Raw genomic sequence first — 22,235 nt, forward strand, 5'->3', positions numbered from 1 at the left:
TGAAGGGAAATGTTTTCTTTGAGGGTAACCAAATATTTGTCCAATTTGGCGAAATGGTGACCATTTTCCAGGTATTGCTGTTTCATCTCCCTCTTTACTACCAGCTGCCCTATTGAGTTTTCCCCTAAACTCTCCTATCTGGGGCAATACAGTTTGGTCTTTTCATTCCTGCTCAAAAGCTGAAGACAATAATAATAGCAAACATATACACTGCCTGCTGTTCTAAGTTACATGTACTATTCATTTAATCCTTATATCAACCCTATTAGGCAAATACTATTATTACTAATTATCCTGATTTTGCAAATGCAGAAACTGAGGTCCAAGGGTTAAGAAACTTGCCCAAGGTCACCCAGATAGGAAGTGACGGACTAAATGATATGTTTACACCTTGTAATGGTTTTTTTTTTTTTTTTTTTTTTTTTTTTTTTTAATGGTAGGGAGAGAAATAATTAACAGAAAATCCCAACATGATACTTTCTGGATTAATAATGATAGAATTTTAGTCCAAAAGACAGATTTGAGAGGCAGGGTAGGGACCTGTCAACACCCCTCAAATTACTTCAAGCAACCAGCTGCCTGGTCTTATGGAAAAGACCAGCCCTGCTTATTAATATTTGGCTGTAAGGCCTATGTGTCGGGCACACACCAAACTCTGGCTAGGCCAAGTGGATGGAGGGTGTATTACAGCTCTGTGAGCAGAGCAAAGGGCTCACTGGAGACCATAGGTGGGCCGGAAACACAGCCAGTGAGCACAGGCTTTGTCAGGCAGCCAAAGACTGGTCCTGGCTTCCTGCTGAGATATATCCTTTTCATGCTTGAGAGGGTTTCATGATCAAAAACCTCCCAGGTTTAGATGGGGCACCTACTGGCTGTGATAGAGGTGGCCTGTTCTGTTCAGGCATGGTATGTTATACTCTCCACTTTATACAGAAATTATCTTAATAGAAGGCTAAGCAACAGATTGTAAATCTAAGAAAGTAATTTCAAGCTTGCAAACTGGACAATAACAAAAAATGTTATTTCTTTGAACATGTTATCTGGAGTGACCAGTCCCTGGAGAAGGACATCATGCTTCATAAAGTAGAGGGTCAGTAAAAAAGAGGAAAACCCTCAACAAGATGGATTGACACAGTGGCTGCAACAATGGGCTTAAACACAGCAATGATTCAGAGGATGGTGAAGGACCAGGCAGTGTTTCGTTCTGTTGTACAGAGGGTCACTATGAGTCAGAACTGACTCAGTGGCACCTAACAACAACAATATAAGCTATTTTGAATTCAGATTCCATTTCCCATTCAAACTATCCCACAAAAGGTAGTTGGGGCCTCAAGCCAACCTACAAAATCCTACTTAACCCACATTGTAACCAGACAAAGCTGCCTAACTACTTGCCTTACAATGTTGTTTCCATGAAAACTTATTCTCAGGTCCAGCTCAGAACCTGGGTCATTAGATTCTGCTTCCTCCCTAAGACTCCACAAGTCCTGAGAGTTCAGTTTTAGTCCTGTGGTAAGGAAATACCACCTCTCACACCACCCTTCCACCCCATGCACACCCATTTTGGTTGTGTGAAAGGTGTAGCAGGTCAAGAAATGCTCCTGACCTCTGGGTTTCTATGGATACCTCATTCCCTCCATCCAGTGAAGAATAACGGTTGGCCATTTGTATACATGGCTGGTCATAAAGCAGGTATTCACAAACCAGGCTAAATCAGTTTTTGGCTATTAAACCAACTTTTAGGATGTACTGGAACCATCAGATTGGGGACAATGCAAGAGTGAGAGCAAAGTGCTTCCCCTAACTGGGACACTTGTGTGGAGGAACATACCACATATACAGAGAAGAAGCAAGGGGCCATCTCTCCCACAGAGGAAAGATGAGATGTGATCCTCCAAAAAACTGTTAGATCAGTCCATTTAGTGAGAAAGGAGGTCAAGCTACTTTCCAACTGATCACCATGATAGTGGCAGACACAGCTTAAGAGAAAGCACAGGAAGATAATCTAAGTACAGATAAATGGAGGTGTCTGGAAAATTCCACTGTTCCCCACCCCTTCCCCCATCTTCCCATGTCTTTTTCTTATAACAAACAAAATAATAGGCCCAGGAATCCTTCAAGGAAACTGGATAATGAGATCAACTGATGGACAAGCATTTATTGAATACCTCCTAGGCTATGTCCATTATATCAGAGTCCTCCCTCACAGCCACCCTCTGAGGAAGGGAGGGGATCTTACTTTGCAGACACATACTCAGAAATACTTGACCACAGTCCCATAGGGAAAGCTCATGATCATGCCTTAACCTGATGGCAAAGTTAGCAGCATTGAAATTTGAGGCTGTGTCACCATAAAAGCAGAGTAGGGCCAGGTCTTTTCAACTGGTATGCTCAACATTTTTATTCATCAAAGGTGACTTAGTGGCTGAAATTCCGCAAGTTGGCAATATCACTCAAATACTCCATCTCCTCCTTTCAAAAATTATCTTTCTATAGGACCACGTCAGGAATAGTTGCTGGAGGAAAAGTTTAGATGCAGGGCAGCGAAATTTTATTAGAAAACTTCAAAATGGTGATGGGTATTCTTTTGGGACAAAAAACAAAATTGCCACTGGCAAAAGTGAAAATACCTTTAAAAAAAATAAAGTACAGCATGTTACGCCACATGGTATTATTTAATTCCATTTCCCTTGTCTTATGCTAATGAAATACTTTAAAATCTTTTGTTGTTGTTGTAGTTTTATTTTGTTTTCCAGAATCAGATATTTCTGATTTCATCAAAAAAGTCACAATTGGGGAAGATGTGTAAACATCTGGGGAGGGAACTCTTCTCTATTTGTTACATTTGTTAATAATTTTAGCAATTTTGAGCTCCACTTTAGCAGACCAGGTACTTGAATTTGGGGGAGCAGTAAAGACTTAGAAAGGGGGAAATACAGAAATGCCTATCCAGAGATGGAGCTTTTTTGTTTGAACCCATAAGTCATTTAACAGACTTACTCCCTGCACTCCCACCTGGGTTCATCCCTCATCAGAAACTGTACTAAACACATCCTGCTCAGTAAGATACCAATCTCTGGGGGGAGAACTTGGTCAATCTGGTGACTACTGATGGACCAAGACATGCGAGAGACTCTGCTCCCCTCCCCCTACACAGACACATGCACCCAGTCAACAAACTAGATGTTAACTCAGTATCTTCAAGGACCTGTGCCAGGAATGGAAATTTGGCTGACGGGAAAGAGGGGCAGTGTGTTTCATAGCTGACTGAGTAAGGTGACCAAAGAAATGTGTATACTGTATTATGGTTCCTTGCTCCCTCTCTTGTCTGTGAAAGCCGGCCCTGGCCATGCCTCAGCCCCATTCTAGTGAGCATTTGAGAGGGGAAAGCAGTGCTGAGCTCTGCTAGCTAACTTGTCCTCACCTCCTCCGTTTCAGGAGTAAATTCTTTTTTTCGGGGGGGTTGCCCAGCTCCTGGCCGAAAAGCTCCCATTGGGATATTGATATTTGCCTAAAAGAGAAAACAGGGAAGATTTAGCTCAAGAAAAGAAAGAAGTTGTGATGACACTCTGAGACGGTAACCATTTGCGAGGAAAAATGCATTTGAAAATTACATCATCAAAGCTTTTTACCAGAGGAAAATTGCTATAATGACAGTACAAAAATATGCAAAGGAAAATCTGGCTTCCATTTATTACATTTTTCTGGTGCCTATCCTTAGATCTGCATGGTAGTTTTAGAATCCCTTATTGAATGGAACAAGGAGCCCTAGTGGTGCAGTGGTTAAGCGCTGAGCTGCTAACTGAAAGGCGGGTGGTTCAGACACACCAGCTGCTCCAAGGGAGAAAGATGTGGTAGTCTGCTTCTATATTGGAAACCCTATGGGGCGGTTCTACTCTGCCCTATAGGGTCGCTATGGGTGTCAAGAATTGACTCAACGGTACTGAATGGAAGAATTCGAAGACAGTTTGTTCTAGCTGTTGCCCTCCTGTGGTGCTGAGGACTTTCCTCCTCTAGGATGGGGAACACACAATGCTTAGGAAAGCAGGAAAGAGCATGTACAGCATGCCATCTGCACCTAAGCTCTCCTTCAGGCTCCTTCAGATTTGCCAAGAGGCAAGGGGGGCATTCACACCTCCTAACCCTCCTCCTCCTCCTTTCCATAATGTCTTGCAGCAAACCAAACCCATTGCCGACTCATAGCAACCCTATAGGACAGAGTAGAACTGACCCATAGGGTTTCCAAAGCTGTAATCTTTATAGAAGCACACTGCCACATCTTTCTCCTGTGGAGTGGCTGGTGGGTTCCAACCATCGACAGACATTTTGGTTAGCAGCCGAGTGCCACTGCACCACCAGGGCCCCTTAGCCTTAAAAAAAAAAAAATTAGCCTTAGGTCTCTGTAATTGTCACTCTTCTTAGGTCTCTGTAATTGTCACTCTTCTACCTTCTCCTCAGCCCACTACTGTATGAATCAGTAAGGAGAGTGATAGAGAAGTCAAGTGCCCTGTGTATCACAATTCTTGTCATTAAGATAACATACTAATCTCCATCAGTGGTAAACATAAAATACCCTCTAGTAAACACGAAATACTCTAACCTTTAAATTACATGAGAAACGTTGTTGTTAGGTGGACTCAAGTTGATTCCAACTCACAGCGACCCCTTGTGACAGAGTAGAGCTGCCCCATAGGGTTTCTTAGGCTATAATCTTTATGGGAGCAGATTGCCAGGTCTTTTCTCCCTTGGAGTGGCCGGTGGGTTCCAAATGCCAACCTTTCAATTAGCAGCTGAGCACTTAACTGTTGCACCACCAGGGCTTCTATAAAAAAATAATGTACTGACATAGTAATTTGAACCTGGGGAAGAGAATATGTAAATTTTGTCCATGTTTGGTTTGAAATCAAAAAGCAAAAATATTTAATGCAGACCAAAAACTTCTTCAACCAGTAGTATCACTCACATAAAACAAGCATTACAAACTTTTTTTTTAAAGTAGAACACAATTTTTGTCCTCTTAAAATAAAGCGTTGCCTTATGAGTAATTGTCTATGTGGGCTTGAAAAGCTAAAATTTCACTTTGATGTTATGCATGGAAATGATGCCTGAGCAAAGGGAGCAAAATATTTTGCTGCCTTATGTCACAGATTGGATGATTACAGTATCACACCAAAAGAAATTATTAGGAACTGCCTGGTACGAGCTCTTTTGCCAAGGGAATGTTTAACCTACAACACAGGAAATATCCAGTGTCCATGTTCATGCACATTCACGCATGTTCATGCAACATGGCGGGTCTATGTTCTGGTCCCATCAAGAACAGGAAGTAACTTTTCTAACCTAAGGGCTTTAAAACTCCCCTCCCTACTAAAATAACGCTGATCGCACAGGAAGAAAACAGATCCAAAACGTTCAAGGAAGAGAACAAGAGAGATACGTCACCATAGAGCCATTCCTGGGACCAACTAGCCAAGAAGCATTTTTGATCAGCCTGTACTATATATGCTAGAACACAAGTGCAGTACAATTTTAGGGGGAAGCATTTTGGAAAACCTAAGGCTGAGCCTTTTATGTTATCCCTCTGTGTGGTGGAAATATCAGGTGATTTAGAGTGGGAGAAGGAGGGGACATAAGACAATGGGAAAAACAAATCTTATATGGTGGCAAATATGGCACCATATTTCATAAATTCCAAGATGCACCTCTTTTAATATTTCTGAAATCAGAATGTCTTACAACCCATGGAGTCTTACAGTTTTAATTGGCACATTAGTTTTCTTTCTTGGCAGGGCATAGAAATATGGTGTTTTACTATTGGTAGTTTCTTAGATTTAATAAAATATTGTTAGGGTCCTGAAATCAAAAGCTCAAAACAATGTAAGGAAGATGCACAGAAGTTGTTCTGTATCGGACCAGTAGGCTATTTCTACCACCACAGTTTGGAGGCAAGTGGCAGGGGGAGTCTACATAGAGATTATCCGGGAGAAGGTTAATCAATTAAAAGTTTAGTTAGATCACAACTACCCCCAACCCATTTATAAAGCATCTCCAGGGGACATCTTCCTAATAGTGAATTCAAGTTAACATACTGTTTCTGAAAGACTTGATTGCTAAGCTAACCCATTTAATTAAGTGTGCATGCTCTATAATAGGTTGTAGTTTTCAGTAAAGGAACATGTAAAGGATTACCATTTACCTGGAATCTTTTCCAAATCCTAGACAGGAAAGACTTAGAGTCCATACTACCTGTCTGTAAATATTTTTATCAAGCTGGTCTGAGACTAGCTTTCATCTTAACCTGGTGGTGAGCGTGTGGGGCAGTAGCTAACCCCCTATCCACCACAAACTACCTTATTCACCAAAAACACAAAACCAAAAAACTACAAGTTCAACCTAAGTCATCACAAGAACTCTATCATCACAACAAACTTCTGAGGTTGGTAGTATCATCTTTACTTTACCAATTAAGAAACTGAGCCCCAAAGAGGTTAATTTGCTCAGAGTCACACAAACAGTACAAGGAAAAGCCAGGATTCCCAATCAAAGGTGCCCGACTTTAGGGACAGACCTTTTCACTCTACCAAACCAGGCTCTAAAGAAGCTCTTGTCTCTTGACCAAAATGAGCTCTAACCAACTCTAAGATTCTCTAAACCAGCTCTAAAATGGCAGACTTACACTTTGAGAACGGCCTTCAGAAGGGGGCACACAAAATGGGTAATGCCAGAATAAAAGCCACATTGAAAAATGAGCCATTAACTCATTGACTTTCTTACATGAAGACATTTTTCTTTCTTAAGGCATCGCTCAAAGAAATCAGGAACCTAAATGGGATTTTGACAGCAAATATTGACAAGAACCAAAGCAACCTAAAAACATGTTGACTATTCAATCATTAATGTACATCGATAAGGGAGAGTAAGAAGAGTGCTTTGTAAACGGTGACCCACGCACACTAATAATAAGACAATTAGAGAGGTTTCATTAATTGTAGGGCAGTGACATTTGAATGACAAATTATAGACTATAGTCACAAAAAAAATTCCTTCTAGCTGGAATCCGATGGAAACATGTAGACCTGTAGCTCTTTGTCTTTATTTTATTAGCGAGAGAATTGTGTCATGGTCTTGACTCTTTCACTGACTTACTCTGCGCTTGAATGCAAATAAAATACCTACTCAATGATTTGGTTTTTCCATCTGCAAACTGGGTATGGTATTTGCTACTCAAAATTGGTTTGGAATAATGAATTAACTTTTTAGGAAGGAATGAACAAACACACAAAAAAGTCTAATGAACTAAAGTTGATAATGAGGTTGGACTTTCTTCTCTATATAGATTCTGTATAAATGCAAAGGAAGCAGGCTTTTCTTTTTTTCCTTTTGTAATGCAATCCCTTGTATTTCTTTTCCTTCCATGATGTTTATTCATTTTAGATATTTTTAAATACGCCCCCGACACAGTAGACCTGGTGCATCCATCACTTTCCCAAGCTATACATAATTTGTTACATCCTCGAAGTTGGGAATGGAAAAAATCTACTAGATTATCTTTTGTCAGAACAGGATACAGTTCCCTGCTAGAAGACCTATCTGATGTGAAATTAATACCACACTTGATCTCACCAGGTGACAAAAAGTAGAAAGAATTCCCTGTAAGTTAATTCCACTACTCCCTTAATTATTTGTATTGTTCTTCTTGGCTCCAGGCTTTGAGCCCAGAGGATTCTGGAAACAATATTCCCTCCACAGCCACTCCTGTATGGTTTACAATGGAATGACATCTTCTTTCCCCAGTGGATTGGATTCTGATAGCTGCCAGCTGCTGGGTACTGACAATTCCTATCCAACTTTGCTTTCCATAGCATTGTTCTCTTACTTCCCCCTCCCTTTTTAGCCTCCCTCTGTCTCTCCTTTTCTACCCTACTGTGAGTTTTGTGAATAGTGCCAAGGCTTTTGGAGTTTCCTCTCTTTGTCTATTTGTTTGGGATGATCCCCCACTGATTCTATCTTTAGTTTTCAAAGGTCCCCAGCAGCTCCTGCCAGAACTGACAGCCTCCCCTATGCCACAGGCAGAGAAAAGTCTATAGTGTTGCATTTTTGCAGTGTTTTTTTTTTTTTTTTTTTTTTTTTTTGCTCTTTCCTATTCTCACAGTCCTCATCCTCTGAACGTGGCAGGGTATGACATTTTGAGATGTATAGCATCTTCACAGAAGATGTTCAGAAAGAGGGGAGTTTTCTCAATAGGTGATTAGAAAATGTGATTATTGTTTGATATATTAGCCTAAAATAAGACAGACACACACACATATATACCCCCTACCAACTAAAACATAGCCCAAACCTATTGAAAACCCACACACAATCATGCACCACCTCTAGATGTTTTGTCTTTAGGGACTCTTGAAATATGGAGCGGATTCAGAACATACAAAACATACAAAACTTCCCCACTCAGTACAATTGTGAGAAACTCCCACTCAGCTACTGTTCTTTACCCATAATGTCTCATACTGAAAGGTTCTTTTTTCCTCTGTTCTAAACACTTTTTGTTCTCTTCAGTAATTTCCTGAATGACTCAACTTTAGTCTCGTCATCCAGGGGAAAGCAGACTTCAAGAATGTATTGTACAGCTATTAAAATAACATGCTCAATTGGTTGGGGGCAGGTTATATTTCTGAAGTGCTTGTGAATGTCAGCATCAAAAAATGACATCTTTTCACCCACATGTGGCTGTTTGCCTCATGTTACAAATAAGGAATCCTGGTCAGAGCCGCAGAGATCGTTAGCTGCAGGTAGTGCTGGGCCCGCTGGAGAGTCAGATTGCTCCCTTCAAGTTGGATCAGATCTCCCTGCCACAGGCTGGAGAGATGAACTATTGTTAGTACCACATCAGGAAAAAGAATAAGCCACACAAAAGTCGGCATGGCACTCAAATGAGAAAATGTATTAAAAAGTCTACTAGCTACTGAGCAAATGTTTAAACAGTAGAGTTCCTGACCAGTAGCATTTATGTTTTCTGTTGGTTTTCAGTCACAGTATAATTATTTGTAACAGTTAATCAGAGATGCTTTATAGTTTGAAATACCTTCACATACTTTGTTTCATTTGCTAGCGCACTGATGTAGGTAAGGCTGATGTTATCATCATTCTGGTTTTACAGATCAGAGGTTAAACTGCAGACCTAGCTGGTTAACTAGGTAAGAGGTGGGACTGGGATTCTTATCATTCATTTCGACTATCGTCTTGGAAAATTCCAATAAATATGCAGGCCTGCAGTGATTTTATAAAGTATAAATAGAGTCACCCATGGAGTGTAACTTCAGGGCCCTAAAATAGCTCCCTCACTGAAGCCTGGCAGTCCAGTGCTAATAATTCCTATTTGCATAGAATCCTGGTACTGATAAGGAAAGTGGGAATACTCAATTCAATCCCTTCATTTTACACGTGAAGAAACTGAGTCTAGTAGAAGCTCTTTTCTCTGATATTCCCCAGCCCAGCCCCCAAGACAAGGGACAGATGCTCACTGATGGCCTGCAGCCCTTTGAATACTTAAGGCTGGTAGGGGATTCCCTGAACCTCTTCACTCAAATCTGCCTCAGCTTGCTGAACTCTATGCTAATGAAGAGTTGGTTATGTTCATTCTAAAGCCTGCTTATGCCAGTTGAACTGTTTTTCTAATTATGTAATTTAATGAAACGTTCCATAAACAGCTGAATTGTGGGTACAAAAAGAGTTTTTCTATAAAAATTATGCTGAATGCTTTGGGCAGACTGCATTAGAAAATCGTTATCAAAGTAGGTATGGATGAGGCAACAATTAGGAACAATTTAGTCCCTGTCCCAGAAAGCTCCTGCTCTCAATTTCTTTATAAGTGGCTTTAAGTTCTTGCTACACTTTAAAGAAACACAAGTTGGAAGTCAGTGGTTTGTGTAAGAAAGAAAGAGATTCCTGATCAAAGAAAGGCCTTGGCTGTACATTCAAACAAACGGCAAATAAAGGTTCATTTTTTTATGTTTTAAATTTAAATAAAATATCAATGGAACGCATGTATCATTTTTATAATTCTTAGCTTTAATCACTGTATTTGATTAACTGACCAACCACGGGTCCCAATGGTCTAGTCCTTTGTACCAAGGATTGTCATTTACCTGGAGTCTTTTCTAAACTAGAAATCCTAGGCATGAAAGACTTGGAGTTCATAATGCCTGTCTGTAAATATTTTTATCAGGCTGCCTTCTTCCATGGAGCATTTATGCCCTGGGCAGTACAGGGTAGAATAGCAATCATAAAAGGTGAGGAGGGAAAAAAGTACTAGAAAGTGGGGCATCAAAACCGTCTGTTCCGCACTTGTATTGGGCAGCAACGGAAAACTTCTCGTCGTAAGAAGCCACACACACTCACTAACGGTGTAGGGCTCATGTAATCACTCTCTGAAAATGTATAATAAAGGAGCTAGATTTAGTTTCGCCAGCAGCTTGATTACACCAATTAAGCAGAGAGCTAGCAGTTCAGTGGACACGGGTGTTTGTATTTCAAGGCCGTGTCTGTCACTGAGTCATTTTACTTTGTTCTTTTTACTCCAGGCCAAAAACTTTTAAAAGGAATTTAAGGTGAAGCGTTTGACCACTAGCCGAAAGCTTGGCAGTTTGAACCCACCCCTATGCACCTCAGGAGAGAGGCCTGATGCTCTGCTCCTGAAAGGTCACAGCCTTCAAAACCTTATGGAGTAGTTCTACACTGCACACCTGGGGTCGCTGTGATGGAATCCACTCGATGGCAACCAACAACACCAACAACAATCATGTAGGCTATTCGCTTCTTCATTGAAATACTGACACTGTTTCTAAATGTTGATTGACTTCTTTAAAAGGGAGGCACCCAGTATCCAGAGAATAATTGTCCCTCAAGTAACACCCAGCAGATGGGCTTTTTGCCTTAATACTTATTATTACCCATTGGATGGTCTGCACCGCCCTTCCACCCTTACTCTCTGTGCCAAGGGTGGGGGTGGTAATGAGACTAGACAGCATTGCGGAGTGGTTCAGAACATGGGCTTTGGGATCAGACTGAACAACTGGGTTTGAGTCCTGACTCTCCTACTTATAAGCTGTGTAACCCTGGATGTCATTTCACTTCTCCAGACCTTCCATTATAATCTGTGGAAATCTCATTGCACTATGCCAAGTACATAGTAAACTCTGAATTAACTACAGCTATTATTATCATCCTAATAATAAGCCTCAAGAAGTTATTCTCAAGATGTTCTAGACTATTAGTAGCTGGGTAGAGGCTTAGAGGTCGTTTATCCAACACCCTCCCTTTGCGGATCACAAGGACCAGAAGGGTGAAGTCACATAGCAGAGTGAAGACTAGGGCACAGGATTCTTTTCTGTTAAACCATGAAGCTCTCAGATCTCATGGGAGAGGACAAATAATTGATCACCTTACTTGGATCAAAGGTGGAAAGAAAAGATCAGAGAACATTGGCTCTGGGTGGTTTGAGGCTCTGGGTAGGCCTTTAGTGGTTCCCAAAGGAGGTGTCTTCAGGAGGAAGGGGAAGGACAAGCAGGTGCTGCTGGTGGCTGGTGTCACTTGGTCTCATCAGAGAACGTCACCAAGCAGATTGCTGATAGGATTAGGTGTCCAGGCAGCTCTAGCTTTTCCCACCACCTGTCATGTCAAATTCTTTCATCTAGAGGGATCAGGCCTAGTACACCTAGTATGGTGATGTTTCCTTGGCTGCAACTCTGTTCCCATCAGCAGTGAGTGAGACTTAACAACTGTCCCAGAGAGTACAGAACCAGGGTCATCAAACTAGGGCCAAATCCTGTTCATCACCTGCTTTTCTAAATGGAGTTTCATTGGAACATTCATTCATTTACCTACTGTCTATAGCTGCTTTTGTGCAACCTTTGGTATAGAAATTTATCAACTGCTCAGGAGACAAAGGCCCTCTCCAGGCTCGGGAAGAATCAACTGATTCCTTCAGGATGTTTTTATGCCCCTAACTGAGATTTAATTAATACAACTGCAAAGAAGTGTAGACTTAGATAGAATCCCTTACAATTCAAATGTTATCTTTTCTTCACTGTGGATGTGAAAGCCAACAGCCCATTTCCTCTAAGGGTGGGTCGAGTTCTGACCTCCCTCTTATTCTGGTACTCAGAGGAGATGGAACCAGTTGGAGAGAACACAAGGCCATTTCATACATGAGTTGGATATTTAGAAGAGCCACCTCTTAATGATTTTGTGTACTATAAACCAGGCACTTGCCATACATTATTTTGTTTATTCATTATAACAACCTTATTAAGTAGTATGATCATCCCCATCCAGGTAACTTAGGTCACAGAGTAAGTGGCAGAGCAGAGATTTGTAACTGTTTGGCTCCATGTTGTCTGAAGCACATAGGTGTAGTAATTCAACCTCTGAAATGCCCGGCTGTTAGAAGTATGGTTGAAAGTGGCTTAAGTTTGCTCCATCCAGACAAAAGAGAGATCTAAGTCATTGTTTCTAAAAGTTTGTGCTCCAAAACACTATCCTGCAAGATACTCCTTGAAAAGATCCCATATGTTTAGAAAACACTGCATACGTCACTACCCTCTTGGAAATACATGATGCCATCAGCAAGTTCTGACTCTGAGAAATTCTGTGATAAAGAGCCTGCTCAACTTTGCTTAACTCAGTGTTTCTCAAACACTTAATCATAGAACCCTTTAATTAATATCCCATAAAATTAGTACGCTAAGGGACACGCTTTGGGAACCATTGAACCAGACGATGAGGAGGATGAGGATGATGACAGATAGTATTTATTAAGCAATGATGATGTGCCTGGTGCTGTCCTAAGCACTTACGTGCATAAATTCATTTAATCCTCACAGAAACCCTATGAGATAGGTACTGTTATTATCTCCCCATAGAAATGAGGAAACTGAGGCACAAAGAGGCTAAATAACTTGACCCAAGTCACAGAGCTAGTAAGCTCTGGATACCATGAGCTCCTCAAACTCAGAGATCAGGTATCAGTTCATCTTGGTATACTCAGCACGTAACACAGTGCCTGGCACAGGCTATGCACCCAGGAAGTGACAGTTAAACTGGATTGGAGATAAATAAGATCCTAATAGGAAGAAGTGGTGATTAAAGTGTGTCGAGTAGAACATTTAGGACCTTTAAGTGCTATTTACACAGTGGGGTGCTCCCTTATCAGCTGGGGTTTCTATTTGTTCCCGACAAGACCGCAACCTAGATGATGCTTCTACTATAACCCATTTTGTACAGTATAACCTTTTTCATATGTTATTTAATGTACTCTACTTCAGGCTAATACGAAGATGACAGAAAAAGATCAGATAGTGCAGATCCTATTTAGCCACAAGAAATAATATTTCATTTGAAGATGCATTAAATTGGGCTTTTTGCGTTATTTAAAATATATTGAAGGAGGCAATACCACATCCAGAAGGAGCCACCAAATTGCCTTTGTTGGTAGAATGGATGGATTTTTTTTAATGCAGTGTAACAACAGCTATTGAGAATAGTCAGTAGCAGCTTTTTAAAGACTGCAAATATAAAAATATGTCAAGGTCAAACTTAGTAAACAAAGTACTGGTGAATTTTCAGAGCAGATTTGAGGGAGGCCAGGGAGTACTAAAGGAAAAAAATCCACACACTTTCAGCTTACTAACAGGAAGAGAGAAGCAAAGGCAACCTGGGAGGAGACTATGTGTTTGTGTCCTGCAAAATAAAAAGGAAATTTTATGTTTAGCACTTCAGGAGCTTCAAATGCAGTGATGAGATGGTATTATTTGTCATAACTTTAACATAAAGCATTCCTGAATAATAATTATTACAGTGATTTACAATTAATGAGTGCTTATTAATTTTTTTTTTTTTTTTTTTTTTACTGCGTAGCTTTAAGCATCTCGGATGTGTAGCCCCGGGGGGGGTACTATTATTATCCCCATTTTACAGATGTGGAAATGGAGGCACAGAGGGGTAAAATAATTTTTTCATGATCCAAAAACCAGTACAAGGTGAATGAGGGATTCAAACTCTAGCAATCTAGCTTCAGAGCTCATGCTGCTAACTGCTATGGACACTGGGTAAAAAGAAGGTTCAAAGGCTCAAGAATGCCCACAGGCCAGGGACACAAGATAAATTCCACTACCAAGAAGGGAATGTCAGAGACTCACTGGGCGGACACCAGAGGGCTAAGCATGACAATGGGACTCAAATATTTGCAAAATACAGAGGTCCTTCCCTGGTAGGTAGTTCAGTGATAGGTTTCTGGAGGTTGTTACACATCTTGCCACATAGGAACCCCATCAATTTAAGGATATGCACCTGATGGCGTAGTGGTTAAGAGCTACGGCTGCTAGCCAAAAGTTTGGCAGTTTGAATTCACCAGGTGCTCCTTGGAAACTCTATGGGGCAGGTCTACTCTATCCTATAGGATTACTGAGTCAGAATTGATTCAACGGCAATAGGCTTTTTTTTAGTCACGACAGGGAAAGAGCTGTCCCTCTACCCACCTCCACCACTGGGGTATGCTAGAATTTCTAAAACCCTCAATGACGCACTCACTACCCATCTGCATACCCGCCTCTCCAAAACCCAGTCCACCACTGGTGAACGTGTTTGCGCCATGATGGAGCATCAGATCTACAATATTCAGCAACTGCCGCGTGTCCTGTAGTATTCAGAAGAGTCCAGGGGAAAAAAAAAAGCTTAAAAGTTCCTTTGGAGAAAGCAAAGATGGGCTCCATGTTGATGGAAAGGAAAGATGGAATTTTACAATCAAACATTTGTGCCCAAAGAGTCCCAAAGGGGAAGCCTCTTCAGAGTCAAACAGGGAGCCCTGAAGAGAAATAACACATTAAGTATTAACTGAGTCAAAACAAATACTGACAGTTATTTTCATAATTGTATTTGTGTTCAAAATTCCCCTTTTTGTGTAATACTTAAGTCAGCTTAAACAACCAAAGAATTTGTTTGCTGGGAGGGCTTGAAGAAAAATAATAGCACATGGGCTTTAAAAGATGAATCGTCAAGGCTTGGGAAGAACACTTGACTACAAAAGGATGTTATTTAAAGAAAGGTGTATTTTAAATAGATGGGTCAAGAAACTCAACTGGACATAAAAACAGAAATTTAATTTTAACTCTCTATCAATGATTTCATCAAAAACATACACATCAAGGAAAACATCAGAAAACATACACACTACATTTTCATAGATCGTTTAATTCTCATTCATAAACTCTGCTTGTCTTAAAATTCAGAACAATTCAACAAAAACAGCTTCTCCTTTCTCAGTTGTACCTTACAACTCTTATAAACAACTTACTTTTCTTCTTGAAGTTAACCATCAGTTAGGGGAGAACAATCTCAAAAATTATGATTTATTAAGCCAACAGGCTAGAAGTCACAGAGCTGATGTTAAAACGCAAATGTGCCTACTTACCTGGATGGCTCTGACATTGGAAACTGGCTGTTTCGACATCTTTACGCAGTCTTATCCCTAAAAAAACAAGGAAGAAACTGTTAGAGGTGGCAGCGTTCAGATTCTCGGTCTTGATAAATGAGATTTTAACTCATGTCCACTGGGCCGTCACGCCTTTCACTGGCCATATATTCTTTCAGTCTCAGTTTCCAAAGTTACATAGAGACTCTCCTTCCTAATGCCTCAGGGAGAGGGAACACTAGAGCCCCCAGATAAATCATTCAGGAGAAGAAATGCTGAGATGCCTTGCCCCTGATGCTAATGATAGGCAATCAGAAACTTGAAAGGCGCTATCGTCTCCCTCTTTGCCCCTCTGACCCTCTGTGAGAGCTGCAAAGAAGTTGTGGGAAATAAAACACCATTGGTCAGGCCTCAAAGCTCTCTGCCTGAAACTGAGCTTTTGATCTGAGTTGGTTATTGCCTGGGCTGCTAGGAAGTCCACTGGGAGCACCTCCTCTTCTTTGAACATCTGAAGAGCACTGGCCTGTGCCACTGTCTTACTCCTGCTTCGCTCTCTACTCCATGTGCGTGTGTGTCCCTTCTGCCCAGTGAACCTAAGGGATGCTCTGAGGGTATGGCCACATCTCACCTCTGTATATCCTACGCGCCCTCAGAGAGGCCCTCACACGGTTCGCAGGCTCAGTAAACACAGGCAGATGGCAAGCATCACCTGTCTTCTTTTAACAAAAGTGTCTCAGAAGGCAAACAAGACTTGCGTGACAATGTCAGATTCCCAAGGTCTGAAAGCACTTCTTTCCCAAAGGCCTTTCCGTTTCTTTCAATCTGGGAGACTAGAGCACAGCGACTAGTGCGCGTGCAGGGGTACAGGCTGCAGTTTACTGCACCTCAGGTAGCAGGAAACAGCCCAGCTCTGGCCTGTTATCCCACAGATACATGTTTTTATAGCTTGGTCTATTAAATGTTGACAGGATCAATCGAACAGTTAAACATGCAATGTGTTAAAACATGCTGTTTTTTAAACCCAAGCTGTCAAATAGGTTGGCTGAGTTCTCTCAACTGGTTGGTGAGAGAGTACGTGTTAACTAGGGAGTAAATGAACAGGTGACTCTGGGGTAGATGCAACTCAAAAATGAGTCTCAAGCTCTAACACTAGTCACAGTGGCAGACTTACAGAGTGAGAAGGATTGGCATTTGTCACAAGTCCTGTATAACCTGGGCAATGCCACTCAACATTTCTAGGCCCATTTCCTCTTCCTTAAACTTCACCTGCTTGACAGGTTGTGGTAACAAACAAAACGACAATATTCCTGAAAATGCCTTGTGAGCTATGAAGCACAACACAAATATTTATTCTTTCATCGCTATTGCCCATAGCTAGAAACCGTGGTGGCATAGTGGTTAAGTGCTACAGCTGCTAACCAAAGGGTCGGCAGTTTGAATCCACCAGGCGCTCCTTGGAAACTCTATGGGGCAGTTCTACTCTGTCCTATAGGGTCGCTACGAGTCAGAATCTACTCGAAGGCACTGGGTTTGGTTTTTGTTTGGTTTAGTGACTTCTAGGTATTGTACTTATCTGCAGCTTTAAGTACAGGATAAGGATGGATGGTCACAGTGACTCCCCTCAAGCCCTGTAGGGATAAAAGATCTGAGAACTCTGTGATAACCCTGAGTCTTGAGATCTTCAAATTCTTTGGCTTTACTATATGAAGTTAAACAATTGTATCATTTTTTTGAAACCTCTATAATTAGTGTATCCAAGTATATAGTTACTTAGAACCACAGACATGAAAACAGCAGGATTTAAATTCTTTTCACCTGAATGTTTTAGTAATAGTAATATATAGACAAAGCCTCCATGTATAAAGGTCTAGGTAGATTTATTTTTAACATGATTAAAAAATTGAAGAGCAACAACAATCGAACCATCAGGAGTAAGTTCTGCTTTATGGCACATTTTGGATAGATTGATGTCCTTCCTGTAGTGTGAAAGAGTCAATGAAGCCTTTTTAATTTTTGTATCTAGGACACATAGTTCAATTCCAAAATGAAAAGCTTGGCGGTTTAATCTGTAATGGTTCTATTCCTTAAAAGCTATTAAAAGTCACACAAAACAATAATTCTCACAGGACTTTAAAGGTCTCCTCATCTAGTATTCTCTGTGCATGTAACTAAAGTGTAACTAAATCACTTGGGAACTTTCTTAAAGTTATTGTACATAGATTTGAAACACTGGAATTAGGGATTTACTGTATGTTATTTTTTTTTTATTACAGTAGCAGATTGAAACAAAAAAATCAAGCCATGAATGACTATGTTGCTTATATTGCATTTAGCTCAAAAAAAAAAAAGTGATTTTGTTTTTTTATTGAACTGAGTGCACTAACTGCTGGTCTGCCTGGTTTTTTGTGTACCTCGGAGCCTAACGGATGGATAGACCTTGGGCCTCGTCTCCTTTATAGTTTCTCATTTGCATACAAATTCCTTCGTAACATACATGTTCATCTGGGATACAGACATTTATAGAAAGTTGGTCAGATCCCAACTCTCACTGCTCACCAACAGGCTAGATAACATTGGTGTAAATCAGTTCAGCAGCAGTTCCTGCTGTCCTCATTATTCGCAGAGAAATCAGGGCAAACCACACTGATGAATAAAAATAGACAGTGTTTCCTGCCTGTTTCCCTAGCCCTCCACTCACCCCCGTCAGGGATGGAGAGTGTGGGATGCACCTTCCTTCTTCAGCAGCAGGCTTGGTCTCAGGACCAATAAAGCAAATGCGCCTCAGACACGATAGCCCGCGCTTCCATCCAAAGAGGGACTCTCTAAAGGACTTTATTACTGAGTCCTCTGGTTCTTGCCAAAATTTGGAAACACAAAAAGTTTGACAAGGCACGTATTAACTTTTTTACAAAGCCCATACCATAATGGAAATGCTTGCCAGCTTAGCGCGGCTGAGTTTTCTTGGCAGTTCTGCAAGTCAGTGGGGACCTTTAATGATCTATATGCTAAGTCATGTACCATACACCCCCGCTATTTTTTCTTTGTAATTGGGCAGCACCTAATATCTGACTTCTAAATCAGACTCTTGCACTTACTAAAACTTGGTCAACATTAATGTCACTAATCTAATAAGGGATTCAGAAGTAAATAAATCAATATTTGGAGATAAAGGGCTTTGTGTTTGTTTGTTTGTTAAAGGTCAAGTAAATGGGTAAAGCTAAATCTCAAAGGAAATCATCTTCTGTCCTGCAGCTAAAAATAATTCCAGAGAAGGGTGTAGAAAGATGTTCAGCTGTCTGAACTGACTAACTCCTTATTCACTCTGCCTTAAATATACGAGAGGGAAGAGATACTCTGAGTGTTGCCATGCTTCCTAGCCCGGTGCCCAAGGAGAGAGAGACAGTGAGTACTGCCCTGTGCCCTGCGGGGTACAGGGAAAACTGGGAACAAAATGGAGCTTTCCACAAAATGGTTCTAGAGTATTATTCTATATATGTCTGAAACATCGACAGGACTTTATCACTGAGACCAAGCCTGGTGCTTAGGGAAAGCATTTTCAACTTGTACTATGTAACAACTCTGGCAATAATTTACATTTAGGTAAACCACAGAACTAGCCTTATAGCTTTTCTCTGCCCCAAATTCTCCTGATCCTTCATAGGATTACAGCCCAAATCAGTCTGCACCTGACCAACCATCACCCTGGCCAGTGCAGTTTCATGGTCACAGTTACCATATCTGGAGGGTGGAAATTCTGTTACTGTCACTGTCAATGAAAACTAATTTCAGCTCAATATTCTTTCATCATCCCTCCCCACTCCCCACAATTCATAAAACAGAAGCAGCAACACCACCAATGAACAGTAAATTTACCAGGAAGGTACACCCACTGCTTACAAGCCTACAAAGTTTTAAGCAGTCACTTCAAGTTAGTTATCAAGGAAATTTCCTTTAGAAAGCCCAGTTGCTGCAACTGGGTCCCTCTGCTTACCTGCTTTATTTATTTGTTTACTGCCTAAGGAAAGCCCCAAGCAGCCAGGTGCAAGAATACAAGCCTTCTTGGAGGGTGGAAGGGATGCCCGGTGTCCTCTGAGCTGTGATCTCAATTCCGATGCTTTTCATGTGGCTGAAATAGCTCAAGTGCTCTGTGCCTCACCGGGTATTGAGAGCCGCTCCCGGCTCGGGGCTGGAGGGGAGCTCAGTTTAAGGCTAAGTGTTAAAGAGAATTCCTGTCATAGCTCACAGTTGTTCTTCCTAAATATAGTTTGATACAAGCCATACGCTCGCGGCCTCCGAAAGGCTTGACCGTGCTGAAAGCAGGGCTCAAATGTCAGCCGGGAGGTGGCTACGGTATCTCACTGCCCTCCTAATGCTCTAGAAGATGTGGGCTGCATTTTCTCACATATTCTGATGGGGCATAGTGAAGTTCGAAAAGTAGGAAAGTTTCTATCTTTAGATGTATTACCTGGAGGCCAAAAGATGAGAGTGTTCAATAAGAACTGGGGGGAGGCAGCACGGCATAATGCTTGTCAGCAAGGGTCTGGACAGCAGGCAGGGTTGGAACCCTCGTCTGGGTACTAGGTAGCTGTTAAAGTTATTTAACAAGCAGCAGTCAATAAATGGTCACCAGATGATGATAATTATAACATTTTGTTGAACTCTATGACATTGCCCTTTTTATAGGTCAAAAATGGTGGACTATCGACAGACTCCGATGGTTCTAGGCCCCAGAGTCCGTACTCACTCCCTATACTGCCTCTACTGGTGGCAATGATTTTGTTCCCAGAGAACAGGAGACAACAGAACAACACAAAGAGGAAATATCTATTTTAAATATGACAAGGACCAGGTCAGAGGCAGAAAACTTTTTAAACAGAACACTGCTAAATCCTAAGGTACACGTTCACTAATTTTTTTTTTTTCTGTAAATTTGGAAACTGCTTTTTTTTATTGTGGCAAAATACATATAATGAAACATTTGCCGTTTGAACCATTTTTAAGTGTACAATTCAGTGACATTAATTACATTCCGCATGTTGTGTAACCATCACCACTATCCATTCCCAAATGTTTTTTCATCACCACACACAGAAACTCAGTGCCCCTTTCCCCTCAGCCCCTGGTAACTACTAATAAAGTTCTGTCTCAATGATAAGCTAACTGTTCTTAACGCACGCACGCACTGCCGTTGAGTCGATTCCGACTCATAGAGACCCTATATGACAGAGTAGAACTGCCCCGTAGAGTTTCCAAGGAGCGCCTGGGGGATTCGAACTGCCGACCTTTTGGTTTGCAGCCCTAGCACTTAACCACGACACCACCAGGGTTTCCACTGTTATTAACGCTACTTTTTTTTTTTTTTAACTTCTCCAGTCTCTGAAACTACCTTTACAGAGAACTTCCCTTCAGGAGAAGTATTAAACACAGTCGGCACACTTATAAATCGTCCACTGGATAAAAGTGTACACCATGTCTGAGAGGCAGACAGCATGGTTGAGCCACTGAACTATATCCAGCAACCATGTCCTCCCAGTCTTCTTATTACTTGAGAAAAAGAAGCTCCAATGTGTATAAGCCCCTGAAGTCAACTTTCTGTTCCCTGCAGTGGAAGGCATTCCAAACAGAAGCAGTTGGCTTGTTCTCAGGTCAATGAAAAGAAAATCAACTTTCTGGTAGTTTAGGAGGTCAGCAGATAATCGCAGTTAATGCTTAAGTTCTAGTCATGTGCTGATTAGGAGAATTATGTTTTAAAAATTCAGTTTAGATATCATGCTTTGAGGTCATATGGCACCAAACATGAGTGAGAAGAAAATGTATTGAACACCGTAATATTTCCCCCATATGTTTGGCTACTCCCACGTGTTCAGAGTTCCTTACCAAACAAAAGGTGGCATCTTTTGTATGTGTCTATGAAGTTTCTATGACTTTGCATTGGTCACGCTGTGCTGACTTCTCCTACAATGTGTATTGTCTCTTCCTTCACCAAGGTTACCATTTATCTACTATTTAGTTAGTGATTTCCCCTTCCCACCCCTCCCATGTCTCGTAACCATCAGAGATTGTTTCTTTCTGTGTGTAAACATTTTCTTGAGTTTTTTATACTAGTGGTCTCATATAGTATTTGTCCTTTTGTGAATGACTTATTTCACTCAGCATAATACCCTCCCCCGCCACATCTGTCAGTTTGTCATACTGTGGGGGCTTGCATGTTGTTGTGGTGCTAAAAGCTATGCCACCAGTATTCAGATGCCAACAGGGTCACCCTGGTGGACAGGTTTCAGCTGACCTTCCAGACTAGGAAGGACACTGTGGTCTACTTCTGAAACGAACTAGCCAGTGAAAACCTTATGAATAGAAGCAGAACACTGTCTGATATAGTGCCAGAAGGTGAGCCCCTCAGGTTGGAAGGCACTCAAAAGATGACTGGGGAAGAGCTGCTTCCTCAAAGTACAGTTGACCTTAATGACGTGGATGGAGTCAAGTGTTCGGGACCTTCATTTGCTGATGTGGCACGACTCAAAATGAGAATAAACAGCCGTAAACATCCATTAATAATCGGAACCTGGAATGTACGAACTATGAAACTAGGAAAATTCAAAATCGTCAAAAATGAAATGGAACACATAAATATCAATATCCTAGGCATTAGTGAGCTGAAATGGACTGGTATCGGTCATTTTGAATCAGACAATCATATGGTCTACTGTGCCAGGAATGACAACTTTAAGAGGAATAATGTTGCATTCATTGTCGAAAAGGACATTTC

The 22,235-nt window shown here is 41.2% G+C and overlaps 1 protein-coding gene across 2 annotated transcripts in view; it reads right to left on the reverse strand.

Annotated features, from left to right (window-relative positions):
* SMPX (small muscle protein X-linked) overlaps positions 1–19,663 on the reverse strand; it is a 60,819-nt gene extending 41,156 nt beyond the window's left edge. Inside the window, exons 1-3 of one of the 2 annotated variants that reach the window (XM_064277682.1) lie at positions 19,461–19,632; positions 15,470–15,526; positions 3,425–3,511 (exon numbers count right to left, since the gene is read on the reverse strand). In XM_064277682.1, the coding sequence (XP_064133752.1) occupies positions 3,425–3,511; positions 15,470–15,508 (126 nt within the window). In that variant the 5' untranslated portion in view covers positions 15,509–15,526; positions 19,461–19,632. Of the gene's footprint in view, positions 1–3,424; positions 3,512–15,469; positions 15,527–19,460 lie in introns of both variants that reach the window. The other variant, XM_003416018.3, reaches the window with a different exon arrangement.
* Between the last annotated feature and the right edge of the window lie 2,572 nt (positions 19,664–22,235).

The sequence above is a fragment of the Loxodonta africana genome, chromosome X (assembly GCF_030014295.1).
Source record: "Loxodonta africana isolate mLoxAfr1 chromosome X, mLoxAfr1.hap2, whole genome shotgun sequence".
NCBI lineage: Eukaryota > Metazoa > Chordata > Mammalia > Proboscidea > Elephantidae > Loxodonta > Loxodonta africana.